Here is a 22,289-nt window from a genome sequence, read left to right on the forward strand (position 1 = left end):
GCATACTTAGTAAATAAGAGGTGAGAAGTGTTTTAAGGTGAGAAAGTAACATTCAAGAACGCAGGCCAGGTGCGGTGGCGCCTGCCTGTAGTCCCAGCTACTTGGAAGGCTGAGGCAGAAGGAGGCTTGAACCTAGGAGTTTGAAGTTGCAGTGAGCTATGATGAGACCACTGCACTCTAGGCTGGGCAACATAGTGAGACCCTGTCTCAAAGAAAAAGTAATGAAGTATAATGGTGGAATTCCCTTGAAATGACAAGTTTATTTTGGAGAAATCTAAAAAAAAAAACCCACAAACCCACAAAACTCTACCATTTGTCAGCTTTAAGTCTATGGAACTGCAGCATAATAAAGGTGGAACTTTGCCTCTGACTAACCCCTACAGTACCAAATAGTTTCTGTGCCTCTAGCAGACGCCATTACAAGCGGTCCTAAAAAGCCTTTTTACCCTACTTGACCCAGCACAGTCCACCCCACGTGGACTCCTCGCCCCTCGGCTTCCACTTCAATCACTTCTCCACCGCTTTCCCATTCGGCGCCCCCGAGTGACGTCAGAAACCGGCGCCGACACTGCAGCAGCAAGTGTCCGCGCCTGCGCTCTGCTCTGGCGGCGGCGCCGTGCGGAGTCCTGAGCGTGGCGGCTACCGGAGTGGCTGCGGTCCCTCCCGCTGCGGCCGGGTTTGTAGACTGACAGGTCCTTGAGCCGGGGACCATGAACCGCAGCCGTCAGGTGACATGCGTGGCCTGGGTCCGCTGCGGCGTGGCCAAAGAGACGCCAGACAAGGTGAGGCCTGGTCGCCGGGAGAGCGCGGGAGCGGCTTCTTCACGGCATGCCGGGTCAGCCCCGCCTGGGGACCCTGGACCCGGAACCCTGGGCCCCGGCCAGCCTAGTAAGGCTTGCTGCGGGGAGGCCGGCTCTGGCCCGGATTGTCGGGACTAGAGCTCGGCTCGGAGGGTCTGGATCTCCTGGGCCTGGGCAGTCGGGGGCCGCGCCTCTTCACCGCACCTACCCCCAAGCCCAGCCCCACCCCCAGATTCGCACGCACGTGGACTTCCCGGACTGGAAAAGGGGGGGTGTGGTGGGCTGCTGCTCTGGTTGAGACATACCCCAAAAGGCTTTTTGACAGCACCCCAGCTTCATTCCCACCCCAGTGCATTTTCAGGCGTAACTGGGAAGAGAGCACAGCTGGGAAAACTCCACTTTCCGCTCCTGTGCTCGGTGTTCGTCGGAGTAAGGATGCATGTGGTGTAGAAAAACGGGTGTGCAGGCTAAGATGTCGTGAGGCTGGAAGTTGAATTAGGAGTTTTTTGACGTAATCCAGGTGAGATGATGATGGCAGTGGGGATGAGAGGTAAATGTGACACGTTGTGAAAAACCTACAGGAGTTGGAGACTAAGTCTAACAGGTGACGATTACTTAAGTAATTTATTAATCAAATTCTGAGTGCTTTCTGCATGCCAGGCATCGTTCGGGGTCCTGGAATAGGCATGAACAAAACAGAAAAGTCCTTGCCTTTGTGGAGTTGACATACGCACTTATGGTATGTCAGTGGGAATGAGCGCTATTCAAGAAGTAAAGGGGTTGATTTGAATGTAATTGATTGGGGCAATGACGACAGAGAGAGAGAGAGAAGGTGACAGCAATGTGAGTAGACTAGGCATGAAGTTAACAGTAATGAGGGATTGGAATAGTCCCACTAGTTTAAAATTCCACAAGGGCACAGACTGTTTTATTCACCACTGTTTCTTCAGTGTTTGACTAACAATAGGCACTCAATATATATTTGTAGAATAGGAACAGAAAATTATTTCATGTTAAAAATTGTTGAAGGAGGAAACAGATGTTATTAAAAAGGGACATACATCCTTTCAAATACTTAAAAGACAGTGATTTTTAAATGAATCTACTCATTGAAAACACTTGGGCCGCTTCACAAATACTGATGCCTGTGTTTCACTCCTGAGTGCTGTGATTTAATTAGTCTGAAGTGTAGCCTAAAATTTTTAAAAGATCCTCTAGATGATTCTAAGGTGCAGACAAGTTTGGGAACCACTGCTTGAAGAGTTTATAGGAAGAAGAGATTGAATTTATTTTATGAAATCCCAGAAGGGAAAACTTGGACCAGTAAGAGAAATTGAACAAATAAATATCTTTTAATTAAACTTAAATAACCTTTAGCTGGTGTGGTGGTTCGTGCCTGTAGTCCCAGCTACTTGGGAGGCTGACGTGGGAGGATCACTTGAAGTTGGGCATTTCAGACCAGCCTGGTTGATATAGCAAGACCCTCTTCTCTTAAAAAAAAAAACAAAAAAAAACCTTTAATCCTTTAATTTCTGGAACTGTCCCACAATGAAAAGTCATTCTCAAGAGGATTTCCATATTACTAGAGGCACTTTAGTAGAAATTAGATGATTGATTGATCATCAGTCATTAAGCATTGCCGCCATGGGCCACGCATTAAACTATGTGCTTAGACAGTTCAGTTTCTGTCTTCAAGGAACTAACAGTTTAGTAATGATGGGGTGTTTTAAAGGTACTGAAGTATTGTTTGGTGAGGGAATGTCAGTTTTGAAGTAGAGAGAGTGACTTCAGTTTTGAATTTGTTAATATTCAGATAAAGGATGTTCTAAGTAAGAAGTCTTATAGGCAGTCAGGGGAATGGAACTGGAGTATAAGATGAGAAGAGAAATTTTGGAGTAATCAGTTCAGAGGTGGTAATTTTAGTCTTGAGAATGAATGAGTTTTACAAGGATGTGAGCCTAATGAATGACTACTTAGCAGTGATAATAGGAAAAAGAGCAGAGGACCAATGCAATGGTGGTTTGTTAAGGAATGAATGTCCACAGGGAAGAGAGGGAGAGGTGCTCTAGAAGGAGCCAGAGATGGTTAGAAGAAAACCAGATGCACTGCCACAGAGCCACTTTACAAAAATCAGTTTTGGGCTTTTGTTTGTTTTAAAGACAGAGAGGTAGAGTAGAATGAGCATGGTTTTTAAATAGTTTCAAGGTGGGAAGGGATCTTAATTATAAAGACCTGTAAAAACTCCCTTTCTGTTAAATATAGAAGAGTTCAGATTGATGTTTGATTCTTATCTTGAAGTTATATTACACTTGTTTGCAAACTTCTTTTTAATTGAAACACTTCTGATTTCCTTAAACATATTGTTTTTTTTTTTTTTTTTTTTTTTTGAGACAGAGTCTCACTCTGTTGCCCGGGCTAGAGTGAGTGCCGTGGCTTCAGCCTAGCTCACAGCAACCTCAAACTCCTGGGCTCAAGCGATCCTCCTGCCTCAGCCTCCCGAGTAGCTGGGACTACAGGCATGTGCCACCATGCCCGGCTAATTTTTTGTATATATATATTTTAGTTGTCCATATAATTTCTTTCTATTTTTAGTAGAGACGGGGTCTCTCTCTTGCTCAGGCTGGTCTCGAACTCCTGACCTCGAGTGATCCACCCGCCTCGGCCTCCCAGAGTGCTAGGATTACAGGCGTGAGCCACCGCGCCCGGCCTCCTTAAACATATTGTAATGGAATGTTTGCTCTCTTATAGGTAGAGCTAAGTAAAGAAGAAGTAAAACGTCTCATTGCTGAAGCAAAGGAAAAATTGCAGTAAGTTTAGGAATGTTGATGTCTGTGGTAAAGTCCAAATAAAGTATATATCTTAATGATGACTAGGTGGTCTTGTTATTGGAAGGTGCCATTTGAGTGATTTTTTTTTTTTTTTCCTTGTGTTTTCATTCCCATAGAGAGGAAGGTGGCAGTGATGAAGAGGAGCCAGGCAATCCCTCAGAAGACGGCATGCAGAGTGCACGCACCCAGGCTCGACCAAGGGAGCCCTTGGAGGATGGTGACCCAGAGGACGACAGGACACTAGATGACGATGAGCTGGCTGAGTACGACTTAGATAAATATGATGAGGAGGGTGACCCAGGTTAGAATTCATTCACTTCTGGTTTGTAATTACAAGCTCAATGCATTAGATCATGCTTGTGGTGTTCCAGAGGTTTACTCTGAGATTTTATTGTCCTTGACATCAATCAAACAGTCTAGTTCAAGACTTAGAGAACATCTTTCCTAAACCAGTTTGGAAGATAAGCTCTAACTCACTAATCTAAGCTGTAAATCCGAGATCTAGAAAAAAATAATATTGTATATTTTATTGCATATATCAGGAATAATCTGTAACCCACTTGTGAGTTTTTGTGTGCAATTTGAGTGTACTTGAACTTATATCTGTATACCTTTTCCTCCAATGCAATGAATTTTTTCAGAGTACAGTAGTCCCCCCATCTGCTTTCCAGCTTTCAGTTACCCACGGTCAACCGCAGTCTGAAAATAGTTGACTACAGTACAGTATTTTGAGAGAGACCACATTCACACAACTTTTATTACAGTGTATCTTTATAGTTGTTATATTTTTTATTGTTGTTGTTAATCTCTTACTGTGCCTAATTTATAAATTAAACTTTCTGATAGGTATGTGTATACACAGGAAAAAAAACGTAGTACGTATAGAGTTCAGTACTATCCATGGTTTCAGGCATCCACCGGGAGTCTTGGAATGCATTCCCCAAGGATAAGTGAGGACTACTATATGTGCATTTTGAGACACTGTTGTTGGAGATAATTATAATAGAAGAATAGAATCACAGGTGGGAAGAGAGAAAGGAGGTAGAGCAGAAGGCAGATTAGGAGAAGTTCATGTAGAAAGCCTTGGGGGCAATAAAGTGAGCTGGGAAGAAAGCTATGCATATTCTCTTCTGGGGAAAGGAGTGTGAAGGTGAACGGAAAAGGAGCTGGCAAAAGCTGGAGCAGCTCACTTGCTTGTCTTCTGGAGTATGCTGCCCTGGGTGGCGCTAACCTCCAGTCTTGGGGTTTGAGAAATAGGCATTCAGCTTTAGCACGCTGAGCAGGTTAAATAAGTTATTTGTTTAACTTACAAATTCCAGTTAGTCTGCATCTCTTGGACCTGGTGGGAATCTGACAGCTAAAATCAGCAACTCCCAAATCATAAAATCAGGAAGTGTAGATTATCTGACAAAGATGTTAACTTTGTGAAATACGTCATTTCTCAATTTTATTTGACCAGGCAACCCTTGTTTATTCTGTGTTGATTTCAGTGTTTCAGGGTCATTTTATTTCCGGGTTCTCAAGGCTGCCTCTCTGCAGCACCTTCAATCATGATTACAAGGAGCAAGCTAGAGAATGTGAAGAGAGTTCTAATATTTGCTAAAAGGGTTTAATTCCCTGGTTTACTTCTTTTTCATTGGAAGATTGTGAATTCCAAGACAATCAGAAATGCCTTCCATCTAGACCAGTAATGAGAGTTAAAAAAAAAAAAAAGAAAAAAGAAAAAAAAAAACCCATAAAAAGAAATGCCTTCCATAGGTCAACTATAAATGGCTTTTAAATTCCTGTTTATTATTATGCAGTTTCCTTTCCCAATCGTGGATGATGCAGAGTGAGTTATGAAATAGATGGTTGGATCCAAGTCCAAAGATGGGTGTTTTAGAAAAAATGTTTTTGTCAAGATGATTATTTTATTCATTTCAATTTATGAATTCTTACAGATGCTGAGACTCTTGGTGAATCTCTCTTGGGTCTTACGGTCTATGGGAGTAACGATCAAGATCCGTACGTTACTCTGAAAGATACAGTAAATATTTACATCACTTTTCTAATTGTGTTTCTTTTTTTTTTTTTTTTTTTTTTTAAATAAAAATTTTTTTTAGAGACAGGGTCTTGCTCTGTCATCCAGGCTAGAGTGCAGTGGCATAATCATAGCTTACTGTAACCTTTTTTTAAAATTTTTAAATGTTTTTAATATGGGGTGGGGGGAGTGAGGTTCAATGTCTGTCTGTTTGTTTGTTTGTTTTTTTATTTTTTTTTCCCCCCTCACTCGGTTGCCCTGAGTAGAGTGCAGTGGCATCATCGTAGCTCACGGCAACATCAAGCTCCTTGGCTCAGCCTCCTGAATAACTGGGACTATTAGCGCACGCCACGACACCCAGCTAATTTTTCTGTTTTTAGTAGAGATTGGGGCTCACTCTTGCTCAGGCTGGTCTCGAACTCATGAGCTCAAGCAATCCTCCCGCCTCGGCTGCCCAGAGTGCTAGGATTACAAGCAGGTGTGAGCTACCACTTGTAACCTTGAACTCCTGGACTCAAGCGATTCTCCCCCCCTCAGCCTCCCAGTAGCTGGGACTACAGGCTCACACCACCATGCCTAGCTAATTTTTAAATTTTTTATAGAGACTGAGTCTCACTGTTTTGCCCAGGCTGGTCTCAAACTCCTAGTCTCAAGCGGTCCTCCCACCTTGGCCTCCCAAAGCTCTGGGAATACAGGCATGAGCTACTGCGCCGGGCTAATTATGCTCTTAAGTGTTTGAGAAACCTTACTGGATATCTACTTCTAGCCAATGACTTCTTTTCTCTCCACTTAGGAACAATATGAACGTGAAGATTTCTTGATTAAGCCCAGTGACAATCTTATAGTTTGTGGCCGAGCTGAACAGGACCAGTGCAATTTAGAGGTGCATGGTAAGTGAATTAAATCCCTTACTAAAAGGTTTTCTAAGTGATATTAAAATAATAACAGTAATAGTTACTGTTAGGAAATTTTAGGTGCCAGATCCTATTGTACCTCATTTAAATTGGTTACATAAATTCTGCACAGCCTACAATTTCCTGGTTATTGTTCTGGGCACATGTAGTTGGATATATCACTTTGGTACCCGACTTTGTTTTATGGAAGTAGGTCCCCTGGAAACTTTTTGTAGGGGGTTTTAATCTTTTTTTGGTTGGGGGGGACAGTCTCACTCCTGTCGGCTGGGCTAGAGTACAGTGGCGTCATCATAGCTCACCGCAACCTCAAACTCCTGGGCTCAAGCGATCCTCCTGCCTCAGCCTCACTAGTGGCTGGGACTACCGGCACACACACCACCACACCCAGCTAATTTTCCTATTTTTAGTAGAGACCAGCTCTTGCTCAAGCTGGTCTGGAACTCCTAAGCTCAAGTGATCCTCCCACCTCTGCCTCCCAGAGTGCTAGGGTTACAAGTATGAGCCACCGTGCCCAGCCTTAATCTTTTATTTAAACACGTTTACCAGTTTTTTGCTTCTTCCCCCCAATGTAAAAAACATGGAAGTAAAACTATATATAAAGTACAAGAAAAACATATAGTCCTGTTACCCTGAGGTAATAATTTGCCACCCTGGTTTTCCACTCCAGTCTTTTTTTCTTGGCCACTTTTTCTTTACATAGATTATACTAGATATGATTTTATCCTGCTTTTTTATAGTTATTTCAGATATTTCCCCTTTGCAAAACATTTTATTTTCTTCATACTAACTCAACACAGGGGCCACATTTCTCTTTTGGAATCAAAACATCACCTTTCTCACTTCAGGGAATGTTTGCACCAAAGCCAGAGGTGAATGCTTTGCAGTAATCTGAAGTAGGCATGGAAAATATGAATTTTTAAATCATTTTTTAATGTTGATATTTATTAATTTAATAAACATTAATTGAATGACTTGCCTCACTTTGGTATTTTTTATGTAAAATCTATTTCGATTTTTATATGCTAAAATAGACTTCTCAGATATCTGGAATATACTCTGCAGATTTTCCCTGTTGTTTTTCTTGCCCGCTCCTCTGTGCACATATCCTCAGACAAGTCCACCCTTGCCCAGGTACCTTCCACCCCTAGCAATCTTCTGTTCATCTGTCTTGAAACTTTGAAGATGTTAAAGAGACTATTGGGTTGATAAGGCCTTTTGTTATAGGAGACACAGTTGTACAGTTTGAAAAAATAAAAGGCTTAATGTTTATTGCTGTCTTCCAGGTTGCTTCATCACTGGTCCCACTGATTAGCTTGGATTTGTGTAACTCTTCAGAATCCTTAAGGCTGCCTGTGGGAAGCCTATAGATTAGGCCCGTTTTATCCCATGGCTCATTGTCATCTATTTTTGAAATCATTCTTAAAAAGGCTTTAAATAGCAGGCACTTTAATGTGAAGTTATACTCTTTAACTCTTGGTATCTTAGAACTTTTACATATTTTGAATGAAAACCATTTGGTGTTAATTTGCTTTTTAAGACTAATTTCATGGTGGCTCACACCTGTAATCCTAGCACTCTGGGAGGACAAGGCAGGAGGATCACTTGAGGTCAGGTGTTCGAGACCAGCCTGAGCAAGAGCGAGACCCCGTCTCTACTAAAAATTGAAAGAAATTAGCTAGACAACTAAAAATATATAGAAAAAATTAGTCGGGCATGGTGGCGCATGCCTGTAGTCCCAGCTACTCGGGAGTTTGAGGCAGAAGGATTGCTTGAGCCCAGGAGTTTGAGGTTTCTGTGAGCTAGGCTGACACCATGGCACTCTAACCCCAGCAACAGAGCAAGACTCTGTCTCAAAAAAAAAAAAAAAAAAAAAAATACTAATTTTCATTTCAGGAAGTTGAAACCCTGTTACAGTTTGTCTTGATTTTTATGCATTCTCATCTGAGAACTTATAATCATTCCTTTGAATTCAATGAGAATCAGAGAGGAGTTGAGAAAGAAGTGAAATAAAGCAATTTTATTTCTACTTCCTTCTAAGTTAGATCATTATAGATATACTTTATTGCTTTGGTTTGGAGGAAATCTTTGAACTGTCCAGCATATCTCTTCAAGAATAATTTCAAAATTGTATTCTAAGTATGAATATTGATCTCTCATGGTTAAAAGAAGAGTATGTTTTCAATTATTACCAACTTTATTTAAAATGTAAGCCAAGTACATTGAACGTGGTTGAGGTTTTAGCAGGACCACAACCTAATCATTTTGAATATGCATTCTCATCATAGTCCAGTCTGACAGAACATCACATGGAATCTGCTAATCCCAAAATCCATCCCAGAAGCAGAGGTCTGAGGAATTTAAAAAAAAAATGCTTAGCTTACTTTATCATTTACTTCTATCTTAATAAAAAGCATACAGAGGAGGGGAATTCTGACTGTTGGGCTGTATTTTGTCAGTATTTCACTGTATAATTTTTAGAAGACTTCTTAGGCTAGGTGTGGTGGCTCACGCTTGTGATCCTAATACTCTGGGAGGCAGAGGCAGGAGGATCACTTGAGCCCAGGAGTTTGAGGTTACAGTGAGCTATCCTGACACTACTGCACTCTAGCCAGGGTGACAGAGTGAGACTCTGTCTCAAAATAAAATAAATCTTAGTCATAGATTTTAACAATATTTTTGTTCTTTTATATTGTGACCATGAAAAGATAAAAAAAACATTATAGCCGTGAATGTTAAAGAGCTAATTCTGTTAGTTGCCATATTCCAAAAGGGTGTCCTCAAGAGCTTTCTTTACATTGTTGGCCTTCATAAACTTTTTTTTTTTTTTGAGACAGGGTCTTGCTCTTGTCACCTAGGCTAGAGTGCAGTGGCCTCATCACAGCTCACTGCAACCTTAAACTCCTTGCCTCAAACAATCCTCCTGCCTCAGCCTCCCAGAGTGTTAGGATTACAAAAGTGAGCCACCACGCCCAGCCCATAAACTTTTTTAAATATTAAAGAAGAGTAATTTTTGACAAGCATTTAGATTTCTATATATGGATTCTCTCCAGTGCTGTTTTATGTTTGTTCTTTTTTCTTTATAATCAGCTAGATCTTTAGAAGATAAAGTAAGTACTTCTTGTAGAGATCTCATGAGTGTTTGTTTTCTATAATGAATGAACTAGACAACAGGACCATCTATCTGGCAAGCATGCAGGTGGAGTATCTGTCAGTGTTCATGTTCCTCTTTGGGGCATGATACATGGTGGGAATAAATTAGGCAGATTGTCACCTAGCAATAAAGACTTTGGAATCTCCTTTAATGTCATCACACGTGTCTCACTTTAAGCATTATGGCTCCTAATGGTTTAATGGTCTACTTTTGGGTGGGAAGTGATTTCTGATGACTCTTGTTCTGATGCAATAAAAGTCCTTTTTCCCAATCTTTCAGTTTACAATCAAGAAGAAGACTCTTTTTATGTGCACCATGATATACTCTTGTCTGCATATCCTCTGAGTGTGGAATGGCTGAATTTTGATCCTAGCCCAGATGATTCTACTGGTAATTAGAAAACTTAAGGTTGCTCAATGGTTACTAGTCCTGTATGTTTTTTTCTAGCTACTTAAATTCTGTGTTCTCTTGAATGTTTTCAGAATTGTTGCTGATATTTTATGAAGCTACTGTCATTTATGAAGTCACAGTTATATAGTTTTTAACACACTATCACTTAATTGTTTGGGGTCTGTATATCTCTAGACTTGAAAGAGGCTAAGGAGGTAGCTACTCCGCTGCAGCTGAGGACAGGGCCTGAAAGCCTTCTGGACTGTGCAACTGTTAAGGTCCCATAAAGACCCCGTATAAAATGGTGTGATGTGTCTCATGTTACCAGCTTGAGTTCAGTGGCATAATCTGTTTTACAAAACATCAGATAAAACTGAAGTGAAGAGACTTGGCACAAATAATTAGGTTCTCACATTAGTCTTTTTAACCACATCTGCACACTATTAGTTGCCCCTTTCTGTACTTCTTAATAAAGGTAAACACTGATAATACTGACATCTTACATCTTGTTTGCAAAGCTTGTTCACATTCTGATCTGATCTTCATGCCCATAACACCCCATGAAGGAGGAAGGGAGGGGGGTTATTCTGACTATATAAGTGAGGATGCTGGGGCCAAGAGATTGACTCTTTGTTATTCAAATTGTGGTTCAAAGACTAACAGCCCAGCATTGGCATCATCTGTGAGCTGGTTGAAATGCAGACTCGGGGCTTACCCAAGACAGCCTGAAGTTTGCATCTTAACAATATTCACATGATGCGTAGGCATACAGAAGTTTGGGAAGCACTACTCTAAACCATTACTTAGTTAATCTGCAATGTAATGTATTTGATTAGAAGTTATATGTCTTTTTTAATAATCGTAAGGACATTGTTTCTTCCTGTAGGAAATTATATTGCTGTGGGAAACATGACCCCCGTTATTGAAGTGTGGGACCTTGATATAGTGGACTCTTTAGAACCAGTATTCACTCTTGGAAGTAAGCTTTCAAAAAAGAAGAAAAAGAAAGGAAAGAAGGTAAAGAAGTTAACAGATATTTAAACTCTAATGACAAATGGAAATAAGCGTATAGGGGATTAGGGGCATAGGATGGGGGTGGGAGAGTGAAGAACATATACTTTTCCAATAAGATATTCTTGGTGAAACAGGACAGGTGGTTATGAAGTTACTGCAATGTCTAGTTTCAAAAAGCCCATCCAAGGAAAACTTATTTCTGATTGTGTAAAACCTCCATTGACATGTTATTCTTTATTACACAAAACGAGTTCAAAATTAGTGTATTAATATGAATAGCTACCGTATATGAAAGACCCTCAAGTTACAATCTTCCTTCACATATTATAGATATTCATACTAATATACTAGTTTTGCACTTTTAAAAAATTTCTATTTAGCCTTTAGTGTGTTGAATTCTAAATATCTGTGTATTAATTGCTGTAGGTTTTTGGGGTGATGATGAACAATATTAATGTTTGTAGAATTATAGTACCTAGATTAAGAACCTCCAGCAGCTTGGGAGGCTGAGTCGTGAGCATTGCTTGAGTCTAAGAGTTTAAGACCAGCTTGAGCAAAATAGTGAGGCACTGTCTCCAAAAAACTAAATAAATAAAAATAAAAGGGCTACTATAGTTTCTTGCCTGTAAAGAATATTTATCATGGATATCTAAAGTAACAGGGAGGCAAGGTGTTTATTTCTTTAGTTCTTCAAGCAAGTTTAATAATATCAAAAAAAATAATTTTAAAGTTTAAAGAATCTTGCAAATAAACATCAATTTTATAATGGGGGACTTTAAAACAAAAAGTAATTAAAACAATTATTACAGAGTTCCTCAACAGAAGGGCATACTGATGCTGTCCTTGACCTTTCATGGAATAAGCTAATCAGGTAAAAAGAAATGACATTTGAATGATTGTAAAAGACTGTCACCATGTGGTCTTACCTCATGCTTACACCCGACTCTCTGCTTCATGTGCTGTGGGCCTTTGTGTCCATCCTGTCTTCGTTGCCTGCGGGGAGGGGTCTGCTGTCTGTATCTTTGCGTCCCCCACCCCACCTGCCAGCTCTTCCCCGTAGGTGCTCGTTACATGTTGGTGACCAAGTACCCTCCTCTTTACCACCATGGGAAAAAACCAGTGTACACTGCAGTGCGGCTGCTACAGTAGGATGTGTTTCTTCCCAGAAGACTTTTTATTAACTCCCTTTAGTTTTCACACCTCATCCACATTTTCTTTTATTTTTTCTTTAAGTTATGGCAAAATATACATAACATAAAGTTTACCACTGTAACCATTTTTAAGTATACAGTTCAATAGCGTTCAGTACAGTCACATTGTTATGCAGCCATCCCCATCATCCATCTCCAGAACTTTTCCATCTTCCCAAACCGAAACTCTGTACCCTTTAAACACTAACTCCCCATTTCCCGCTCCCCCAGCCGCTTACAGCCACCATTCTACTTTCTGTCTCTGAATTTGACTATTCTAAGTACCTCGTGTGAGTGGAATCATACAGTATTTATATCTTTATGGTTGGCTTATTTCATTTTGCATAACATCTTCAAATTCATCCATGTTGTAATATGTGTCAGTTTCCTTCTTTTTTGAAGCTGAATAATACTCCTTTTATATACCACATTGTGTTACCCATTCATCCATCAGTGGACACTTGGGTTGCTTCCGCCTTTTGGTTACCGGAAATAATGGTGCTGTGAACATGGGTGTACAAATATCTCTTCAAGTCCTCCTGGGTTATGTACTTAGAAGTGTTCTTGTTGGATCTTATAGTAATTCTATTTTTAATTTTTTTTTTTTTTTTTTTGGAGACAGAGTCTTGCTCTGTCGCCCAGGCTAGAGTGCAGTGGCATGATCATAGCTCACTGCAACCTCAAACTCCTGGGCTCAAGTCATCCTCCTGCCTCAGCCTCCCAAGTAGCTGGGACTACAGGCACATGCCACCAAGCCTGGCTAATTTTTTCTGTTTTTCAAAGAGAGATAGGGTCTCATTTTTGCTCAGTCTCGAACTCCTGACCTCAAGCGATCCTCCTCCCTCGGTCTCCCAGAGTGCTAGGATTATAGGTGTGAGCCACCATACCTGGCCCTGTTTTTAATTTTTTGAGGAACCACCATACTATTTTCCATAGTGGCTGCACCATTTTACATTCCCGCCAGCAGTGCTCACACAAGGGTTCCAATTTCTCCATACTCTCCCAACATTTGTTATTTTCTATTTTTTTCATAATAGCCATCCTAATGGATATGGAGTGGGGTATCTCATTGTAGTTTTAATTTGCATTTCTTAATGATTAGTGATGGTGAGCATCTTTGTGCTTATTCATCATTTGTATGTCGTCTTTGGAAGAAATGTTTATTCAGGTCCTTTGCCTATTTTTTAATTGTGGTGTTTTCGAGTTGGAATTCACATAAATTCTGGATACTAACCCCTCATCATATACATGATTTGCAAATATTTTCTCCCATTCTGTGGGTTGTCTTTTCACTTTCTTGGTGGTATTATTTGCAGCACAGGTTTTTCATAGCGACAATATCTTATTTCTTTTGTTGTTGTAAGAAACCATTGCCTAGAGGTCATGAACATTAACATCTATGTTTTCTTCTGATAGTTTTATAGTATTAGCTCTTACATTGAAGAGTGATCCATTTTGAGTTTTTTATGTGTCTGATGTAATGAAGGGGTCCATCGTCATTCTTTTGCTTGAGGACATTCAGTTGTCACTGAACCATTTGTTGAAAAGACTGTTCTTTTCACCACTGAACATTTAATAGTCTTGGCACCCTTGTCAAAAACCCTTGTAAATGTACAGGTTCATTGCTGGACTCTTAATTCTGTTCCATTAACCTGTATGTCTGTCCTTATACCAGTACCACAGTTTTGTGATTACTGTAGCTTTTCAGTAAGTTTTGAAATCAGGAAGTGTGAGCTTTCCAACTTTGCTGTTCTTTTTCAGTATTATTTTGGCTATTCTGGGTCCTTTGCATTTCCATATGAATTTTAGAATCAGTTTGTCACTTTGTACAAAAAGTGTCAGCTGGGATTTTGAGAGGGATTGGTTGAATCTGTACATCAGTTTGTAGCTCAATCTGTACATGTAGTGTTTCCATATTATTAACAAAATTGTCTTAAAGTACATGAACATGGGTGTCTTTCCATTTCCTTAGATACTCTTTCTTTTGACAATCTTTGGTAGTTTCAGTATATAGGTCTTACATTTCTTTTGTTAACTTTATTCCTAAGTATTTTATTCTTCTTCATGTTACTGTAAATGCAATCCTTTTCTCATATTTAATGCTTTTGGTTTTTAAAAGATTAGCTGATTTGATTCTTATCTTTCTCAGAAATGTGTTGGCAAGTGCGTCAGCCGACAATACAGTAATTCTGTGGGATATGTCCTTGGGGAAACCAGCAGCTAGCCTGGCCGTACATGCAGACAAGGTATGGTGACTTAGTGGATCAAAGGGATTCTAAAAAATCTGGGACAAATATTGGCCAAAAATAATCCTAAACATTTATATATGGCTTTTAATGTAATTTTATATGGCTTACAAAGCCCTTTGACATATTCTGTCATTGGATTTTCACAAAGCCCTTTGTGATAGGTATAATGCCCATCTTAGAGATACAAAAATGGGTGCAGAAAAGGTACAACTGGGAACAGTAGTGCCCTGCAACATTTTTACAGAGGCTCCTAAAAAAGGATGGGGTGGGGGAAGGGGGTCAGTCACAATGATTTTAAAGAGTCTAACAGATCCGTTACTACAGCATGCCTCAGGGGTCTAAGTGACTAATGCACCTTTTGGGACTTCTGGAGCACGTGGAGCTGTCCAGATATGTTTAGCCACTTCCCTTTTTTCCCCCAAATATCCTTTAACATTTAAGGAACAATAAGTATTCTGCCAAACAGTTTGGGGAATGCTGCATTGTGTCTTTAAGTGCCAGTCTTTACTTGGGAATACAGTTTGCCCTTTTGATTATGAAATACATTTATGTTTCTTCAACTACTACTGAATTTCAAAGGGAAAAATTTATAGAAACACTGCCAAATTCGTTCTTGCCACATATTAAGTAATTTTACCAAGAGTAAACACAGATCTCTTCATTTATGTTTCCTCCCTTTAGGTCCAGACTCTTCAGTTTCATCCATTTGAAGCACAGACTCTGATTTCTGGATCATACGATAAGTAAGAAAGCCCATCAGGAATTACTGCTGTTCTGTTTTTATCCTCTGGAACTAATTCAAAAAATACCACTTAATACCCACACAAGGCCAAGCATGATGGCTCATGACTGTAACCCCAACACTGTGGGAGGCTGAGGCAGAAGGATTGGGTTGAGGCCAGGAGTTCGAGAACAGCCTGGCCAACATAGCAAGACCTCATCTCTCAAAAAATAGAAAAATTAGGCTGGGCGAAGTGGCTCACGCCTATAATCCTAGCACTCTGGGAGGCAGAGGCAGGAGGATGGCTTGAGGTCAGGAGTTCTAGACCAGCCTGAGCAAGAGCGAGACCCCATCTCTACTAAAAACAAAGAAATTAGCCGGACAACTAAAAATATATAGAAAAAGAATTAGCTGGGCATGGTGGTGCATGCCTGTAGTCCCAGCTACTCGGGAGGCTGAGGCAGAAGGATTGCTTAAGCCCAGGAGTTTGAGGTTGCTGTGAGCGTGGCTGACGCCATGGCACTCTAGCCTGGGCAACAGAGTGAGACTCTGTCTCCAAAAAAAAAAAAAAAAAAGCCAGCCATGGTGGGCACATACTATAGTCCAGCTACTCAGGAAGCTGAAGTGGGAGGATCACTTGAGCCCAGGAGTTTGAGGTTACAGTGAGCTATGACAACACTATTGCACTCTAGTCTGGGCAACAGAGCAAGATTCCGTCTCAAAAAAAAAAAAAAAATACCCAGACAGAATATATTACTGAAGTCACCTACATGTTTAAATTGTTAGCACTATTTATTTTTCCTTTTCAACTCTGGTCCTTTGAGTCTGTAAGGAAACATGGTTTTCTGTCATTAAGCTTCTTTGATTTTGAGGGTGTATGATTATAGCTATTGCTGTGAAACAAACCATCCCAAAATTGAGTGGCTTAAATAAGCACTTATGTGAGGTTGAGCTAATCTAGGCTGGATTCAGCTGATAGCTCTGCTAACATGGGTGTGTCCAGGCTGGGCCAGAGACCTGTGGCTCTCCTGGTGGTTCACATTCTCCTGGTCCCAGCAGGCCAGCCCACACCTGTTCTCAGGGCACGGTCAGAAGCACAGCAGGGATACCAAGACCTCCTGAGACCTAGCCTAGAACTAGTACACTTCTGTCTTGTTCTCTTGGCTAAAACTGGTCACGTGGAGCAGGGGGATGGACTCTGACTTTATGGGAAGAATTCTCATGTCACAGGGCACAGATATAGGGAGAAGTGAAGAATTGGGCCACTACAGTTAACCACAGGGGGTTTCCATTTATATCTGTGCTCCTTTTTTACAGATTGGGTCTGAAGGTGGGAGAGACAGCTAGTAGAAGCTGAAAACAACTTCTTACCCTTTTGAGGAATGATATGTTTACATTTTTAGTTGTGATTCATACAACATTATAATAGTGTTTCTATCCCTTGGTTCCCCCAACATAATAACCTGGTTATAGACTGTAAGTGTGGCTATAATGTGAGTTATCTGGTCCTGAGCTTGACCAGGCAAGGGGACATTAGACATTGTCCTGGACTTTTGGAAACAGGATTCATCTTGGAAACGGAAGATTTGACCTGGAGAAGGTCAAGAGCACTGTGCCATCAGAGCCACTAATGCCATCAAGTGTTAGGATCAGAATCTACCAATTAGTGAAACTCAATTCTTTTTTTCCCCCTACTTTATTTTAGAACCTTAAAACAGCCTTTAACTTAATCTTGACTTCACAGTGCTATTTTATTACCATTTCGTTATCTGTAAACTTAAAACATACGGGAGAATCGAACTCTTAAAACGCTCGTTTTGTCTGAATGTGTCCAGGTCCGTGGCTTTGTACGACTGCCGGAGTCCAGATGAAAGCCATCGCATGTGGCGATTCAGTGGGCAGATTGAGAGAGTGACTTGGAATCACTTTTCACCTTGTCACTTTTTGGTAAGAGTACACATGTTACTGTTTTGCTTTTCTAGGTTACAACTTATTTTTCTTTAATTCCATGGTAGAGACAATTTCTGAGAAGTTTTTCCTGTATTCATAGTGTGAAACTTGCATTTATGGTTAAAAAAATGTTTTTTCTCAGAATGGCTCAGCCACAAAAAATTAGTGAACATATAAATAGTCTTGTCAATTGCCAACCATTCCAAAGTATGCCACATTTTATTTTACTTAATTGGTTTTGATCATTTTTCTGCAGAGTACTTTGAAACAGTAAGCAGAATTAAAATTATTTACGTTTTTAATGGTTAAATCAGGGAAGATATTCTTGTATATAAATCCTCGTACTTAAATGGAGCTCTAGTGATGAGAATGCCAGCCTATTTAATAGCTGTCTCCCAAATAGGGAAAAAAAATATAATAAGACCTTTCTGTAAATGCCCTTATTGTCTGTAGGATAACGATTTTCCATGCAGCATCACAAAATTCCACTGACAGTTCAATATATGGAGAAATAAAATCCCAACTTTCATCCAGAAAAGAAGATATAAGAAATCCATGTTTCCCAGTTTTCCTAAAGTAAATATGTAGTGCTTTGCAAAGGAGGGAAAGAGTTTCTAAAAAATAGCTTTCATAAAAGATGTGGACAGTTTTAACAAGGTTCCTGAAGTAATGATTCTGAGACACTTAGTGTCAACTCTGCGTCCTTATTAGAGGCAATGCTGTTCCCAGCCAAGCTGCGTGAAGCCAGATTCCATTTTACAGTTGTCAGGAATGAAGTTCCAGTTGTATCTGCATGTTGTACTTTGGCTCTCAGCAGTCAGGCATACAGATTTCCTAAAGTTATTTGCTAACAAATGGTCATAGATACTAAAATCACAAATATTTAGGGAAGTGGGAGATAAAATGGTTCACCTTCTCCCTCCAGTTTCAAAGGAAAAGACCACCCTCCTCCTCTTCTCCTCCTCCCCAGCCCAGCCTTCAAGACTCCTCGGTTGTCCTTCCTTTTATCCTTTTTTCTTATACTGGTTATTGGCCTTGGCCTGTATACAGGCTCGGGTCTGTCTCTTAATTCCTTCATTTCCTTTCCCTTTTTTGATTGTGTAACAACCCTCTCTAATCGGCCATTCTGTCCTTATCTGATTGAATTTCTCTGCTTCCATATTGCCAGTGTTGATCTTCCTTATTCCCTCCCTTTCTGACCCACTTCTATGGGCTCCTCAGCCTGCACCTGGAGTAGCTGTGCTCACCAGACCCCTGCTCTCAACCCGCTGCTCTTTTAACTTTACACTCCCAGGTCTATCCCGTGTTCCCCTCCGTGTTCACGTTCACATCTGCTTCCACATCCTAACCCCGTTCCCTGCTGCTCACCATAGCTTCATGCTTATATCCAGCGGCCTAATAGACATGTCAACTGAATTAGTCCATGTGGGTGCAAACTCAGCTCCTCCAAAAGTAAATTCTTTATGTCCGTGTTAATTTCTAATCATAATAATTAGTTCCGCCAGTAAGTCAGATACATAGCTGATTTTTACTATGACTTATACTTTTTACCCACTGCTGAAGTGTATTGTCATGTAGCATGATCTTGCCCATCTTTTGCTCTTTCCAGGCCAGTACAGATGATGGCTTTGTATATAATTTGGACGCACGTTCAGATAAGCCAATTTTTACACTTAATGCCCACAATGATGAAATCTCTGGTGAGCAAGAATAGTGTTTCTTTTATTTTTATTAACTTAGGATGAAGTAAATCTATATTTTAAAGTGAGATTCTCTGAACTAATCTTATCTTCCTATAGGTCTTGATCTAAGCAGTCAAATCAAGGGCTGTCTTGTGACGGCTTCAGCAGACAAATATGTGAAGATCTGGGACATCTTAGGAGATAGGCCAAGTCTAGTTCATTCTAGGGACATGAAAATGGTAAGAATTTCCCTGGGGATCTTTGTTTTTTCTGTTTCTGACCTTGTCTTCCTCTGGGACTATTGTTGGTCTTTCTCTGGGAATCGCTGCATTAAAGAATATGGATGTGTTAAGGGAGTTCATTTTGAGCTTCAGTCGTTAAATTTGGTGGGAGTTTTCTGATTTGGGACGGTTTGGGGGAATTCAGTGACTATCTGTTCTTTTCCAACCCACACCATTAACAGTTGCTTGGTAAGACCAAGAAGGAATAGAACACTGCACAGTTCTTCAAAATCATATATATGTGTGTGTGTATATATAAAAATGGAAAGGCAGGTTACAGAATCAATTTTTATAGGACCATCCCATGCTTACATTTAAATGCCTAATTGCTTAAATGCTTATATTTAAATCTAGCAGATTATATCCCAGAAAATGAACAGTGGTTATCTTGCTGAAAGATTTTTATATTTTTTTGTTCATATTTTCTATAATGCATATGTATTATCTATTACTACAATTATAAAAAAGAAAACATTAGAAATTTTAAAAAGACTTATTAGTGACCTCTGGTATCATTGTCATTGTTTTAAGGAGAGCTAATATTTCTGGGAACACATAGATTATATTTATTAAGGAATCTCTAATAGAATGATAATGAAGATGAGAGACCTGAGTGGTCAGAACATGCACATGTCCCCATGGAATGGCCATCATGCTGAACTTGTCCGGCTTCATAGGGCCGGACAAGTTATATCCCTTGCAACTTGACCATCAGCTACATTTGCAGTGGGCTTGAAAGAGACACTGGTGAGTTGGTTTTGAGTAAACATTTTAAGTCATAGGTTCTTAGAGGTAAGAGTAGGGTCTAGGCATTAGGGCTCTCTGAAAAGATCAAAATCACTGACTTACAGTTCTTTTCTCTCCAGGGAGTTCTCTTCTGTTCTTCATGTTGCCCTGATTTGCCATTTATTTATGCCTTTGGAGGTCAGAAAGAAGGGCTTCGGGTCTGGGATATAAGCACAGTCTCGTCAGGTAAGAATCTTTAGTACCTGTTCTTTTTGAATGAATTCTGTAAGGACTAACACAGAATGTGTATGACTTGAATACATCAGGTAGAGAGCAAAGGTAGTATGGTCTGCGTAGGAAACAGATAAGATCAAATGTAATTTGGAAATGTTCGTGTTCACAAATAAGTTTCTTCACACTTTAAGTGTAGATCATTTAAAAAATGTATTTCCATATTCAGAATTATGCAATTAAAATTTTTAATTGAAAGGTCTTCTGAGAAAGCTGGAAGAAAATGTAGCATGGTCTCAAAGAATGGCCTTTCTCTTACTATTGTGACTAAGTCTGTCCTTTTCTCAACTAATTTTTTTTTTTTTTTTGAGATGGAGTCTCACTCTGTTGCCTGAGCTATAGTGCCGTGGCATCAGCCTAGCTCACAGCAACCTCAAACTCCTGGGCTCAAGCGATCCTGCTGCCTCAGCCTCCCGAGTAGCTGGGACTACAGGCATGGGCATGGCACCATGCCTGGCTAATTTTTTATACATATATTTTTAGTTGTCCAGCTAATTTCTATTTTTTTTTTTTTTAGTAGAGACGGGGGTCTCGCTCTTGCTCAGGCTGGTCTTGAACTCCTGAGCTCAAACGATCTGCCCACCTAGGCCTCCCAGAGAGCTAGCATTATAGGCGTGAGCCACCACGCCCGGCCTTCTCAACTATTTTCTATACAATCCAGCTTTCCTGAGGGTGCTACTCCCCTCCCTTCAGGGGATCCTGGCTGTTTGTAGTACACTGGACTACCCAAAAATGATAAATAAACACAGATAAGATATCCCCACTGTGTAATTCCTGATTTCTTTCTGGGTTATTCTTGGGGGTGGGGTGTGTATGTGTATGCTAAATCCAAAAAGTTCTATGCTGGTCATGATACAGAGGGAAACAATCAGCAGTAAAATGAGGGAAGGATAGTCCCTGTTATAAAGGATGGGACATCTGTTATTAAGGTAGATTAGATAAGTCTTATAGCAAAAAAAGTAAAGTACAAAAAAAAAATCGGACCATTTTTAAAAATGATTTTACTTCATTCAGAACATGAACTTTGAGTTGCTTTACCTACTTTTCCCATTTATAAAGTACTACTTAAATATATTTTCATAAGCAAAATTTCTACCCCAGAGTAGAGAACCTTATTGCTCAGTTTCTTAACTGTTTATGTTTTAGTAAATGAAGCATTTGGAAGACGAGAGAGGCTTGTTCTCGGCAATGCAAGAAATTCGTCTGTTAGTGGCCCTTTTGGGAGCAGGAGCTCAGATACACCAATGGAGTCTTAATGAAGATCACATAATTTCCTGTTTTGTTAACCTTAACTGAGAGTTTTAAAAGGCTGGCCTAAGACTTCCTTCCTACTGCCTGACATTCCTTTCTGCAACTGTGGTGACACAGACAGAGCCAGTCTTTGTGACTGCATTTCAAACAGGTGACGTATAGGGCTCTTGTTGCATTTCTTAAAAAGAATAAAAAAGATTTTTAAAAAAGTAATTCCTTAAACATGGCATCTGTCACAGGTAATCTAGGTTTGTAAAATAGGTAGTAATTTAGAGTTTTAAAAGGGGAAAATCCTGTGGTCTTACAAGATGAGTAAACCTGGGCCTGGAAAGGGTGTGGTTTGGCACAGGAGGCCACAGACAGAGGCAGGTACCCCAGAAACTCCACTTACCTAACTGTTCTCAAATCAGTGCTCATGCATTAGAAGCATTCCCAGTGCTACTCGTAGAATTTGGTAAGTAAATTAAAAGTGACATGCATGTCATCAAGGAGTAGAGCGAGACCATTCATTCATTTATTCTCAAAATAATACCTATTCTGGGCCTAGCACTATTCAGGGCATGGGGAGATTCAGTGTCAGTAAGAAAATCTTTCCACCTAACAAGGGAATGATTCCAAGTATAGTCTTCCTATTAAGTATGAATTTTAGCAGGTATTAATAGTTTGATTTATGAGACCCAACCCTAACTTGGTAGAAGAGTTATCAGTTCATGAGCCATTAATATTTCCTATATAATTCATGAATGTAACTTCATTTTTAGTGTTAATATTACAGAATGTCATTGGTGTAGCAGTTTGAGTTCACCCAAACCTCTCTTTCTACAAGACAGA

At 40.1% G+C, this 22,289-nt stretch overlaps 1 protein-coding gene across 2 annotated transcripts; it reads left to right on the forward strand.

Annotated features, from left to right (window-relative positions):
• The first annotated feature begins 596 nt into the window (after positions 1–596).
• PWP1 (PWP1 homolog, endonuclein) lies at positions 597–22,289 on the forward strand. 2 transcript variants are annotated; one of them, XM_069489706.1, is made up of 15 exons: positions 597–782; positions 3,549–3,607; positions 3,745–3,929; positions 5,569–5,654; positions 6,442–6,538; positions 9,993–10,103; positions 10,990–11,120; positions 11,927–11,988; positions 14,457–14,553; positions 15,238–15,299; positions 17,113–17,224; positions 18,837–18,927; positions 19,027–19,148; positions 20,057–20,162; positions 21,354–22,289. In XM_069489706.1, exons 1-15 carry the CDS (start codon positions 711–713, stop codon positions 21,461–21,463), a joined length of 1,503 nt encoding a protein of 500 aa, XP_069345807.1. In that variant the 5' UTR covers positions 597–710; the 3' UTR covers positions 21,464–22,289. The 2 variants fall into 2 exon arrangements, with proteins under 2 accessions (XP_069345807.1, XP_069345808.1); XM_069489707.1 differs by lacking the exon at positions 5,569–5,654 and having other exon boundaries at positions 3,745–3,765; positions 6,456–6,538.

Source organism: Eulemur rufifrons, chromosome 16 (genome assembly GCF_041146395.1).
Source record: "Eulemur rufifrons isolate Redbay chromosome 16, OSU_ERuf_1, whole genome shotgun sequence".
In the NCBI taxonomy this organism is placed as follows: domain Eukaryota; kingdom Metazoa; phylum Chordata; class Mammalia; order Primates; family Lemuridae; genus Eulemur; species Eulemur rufifrons.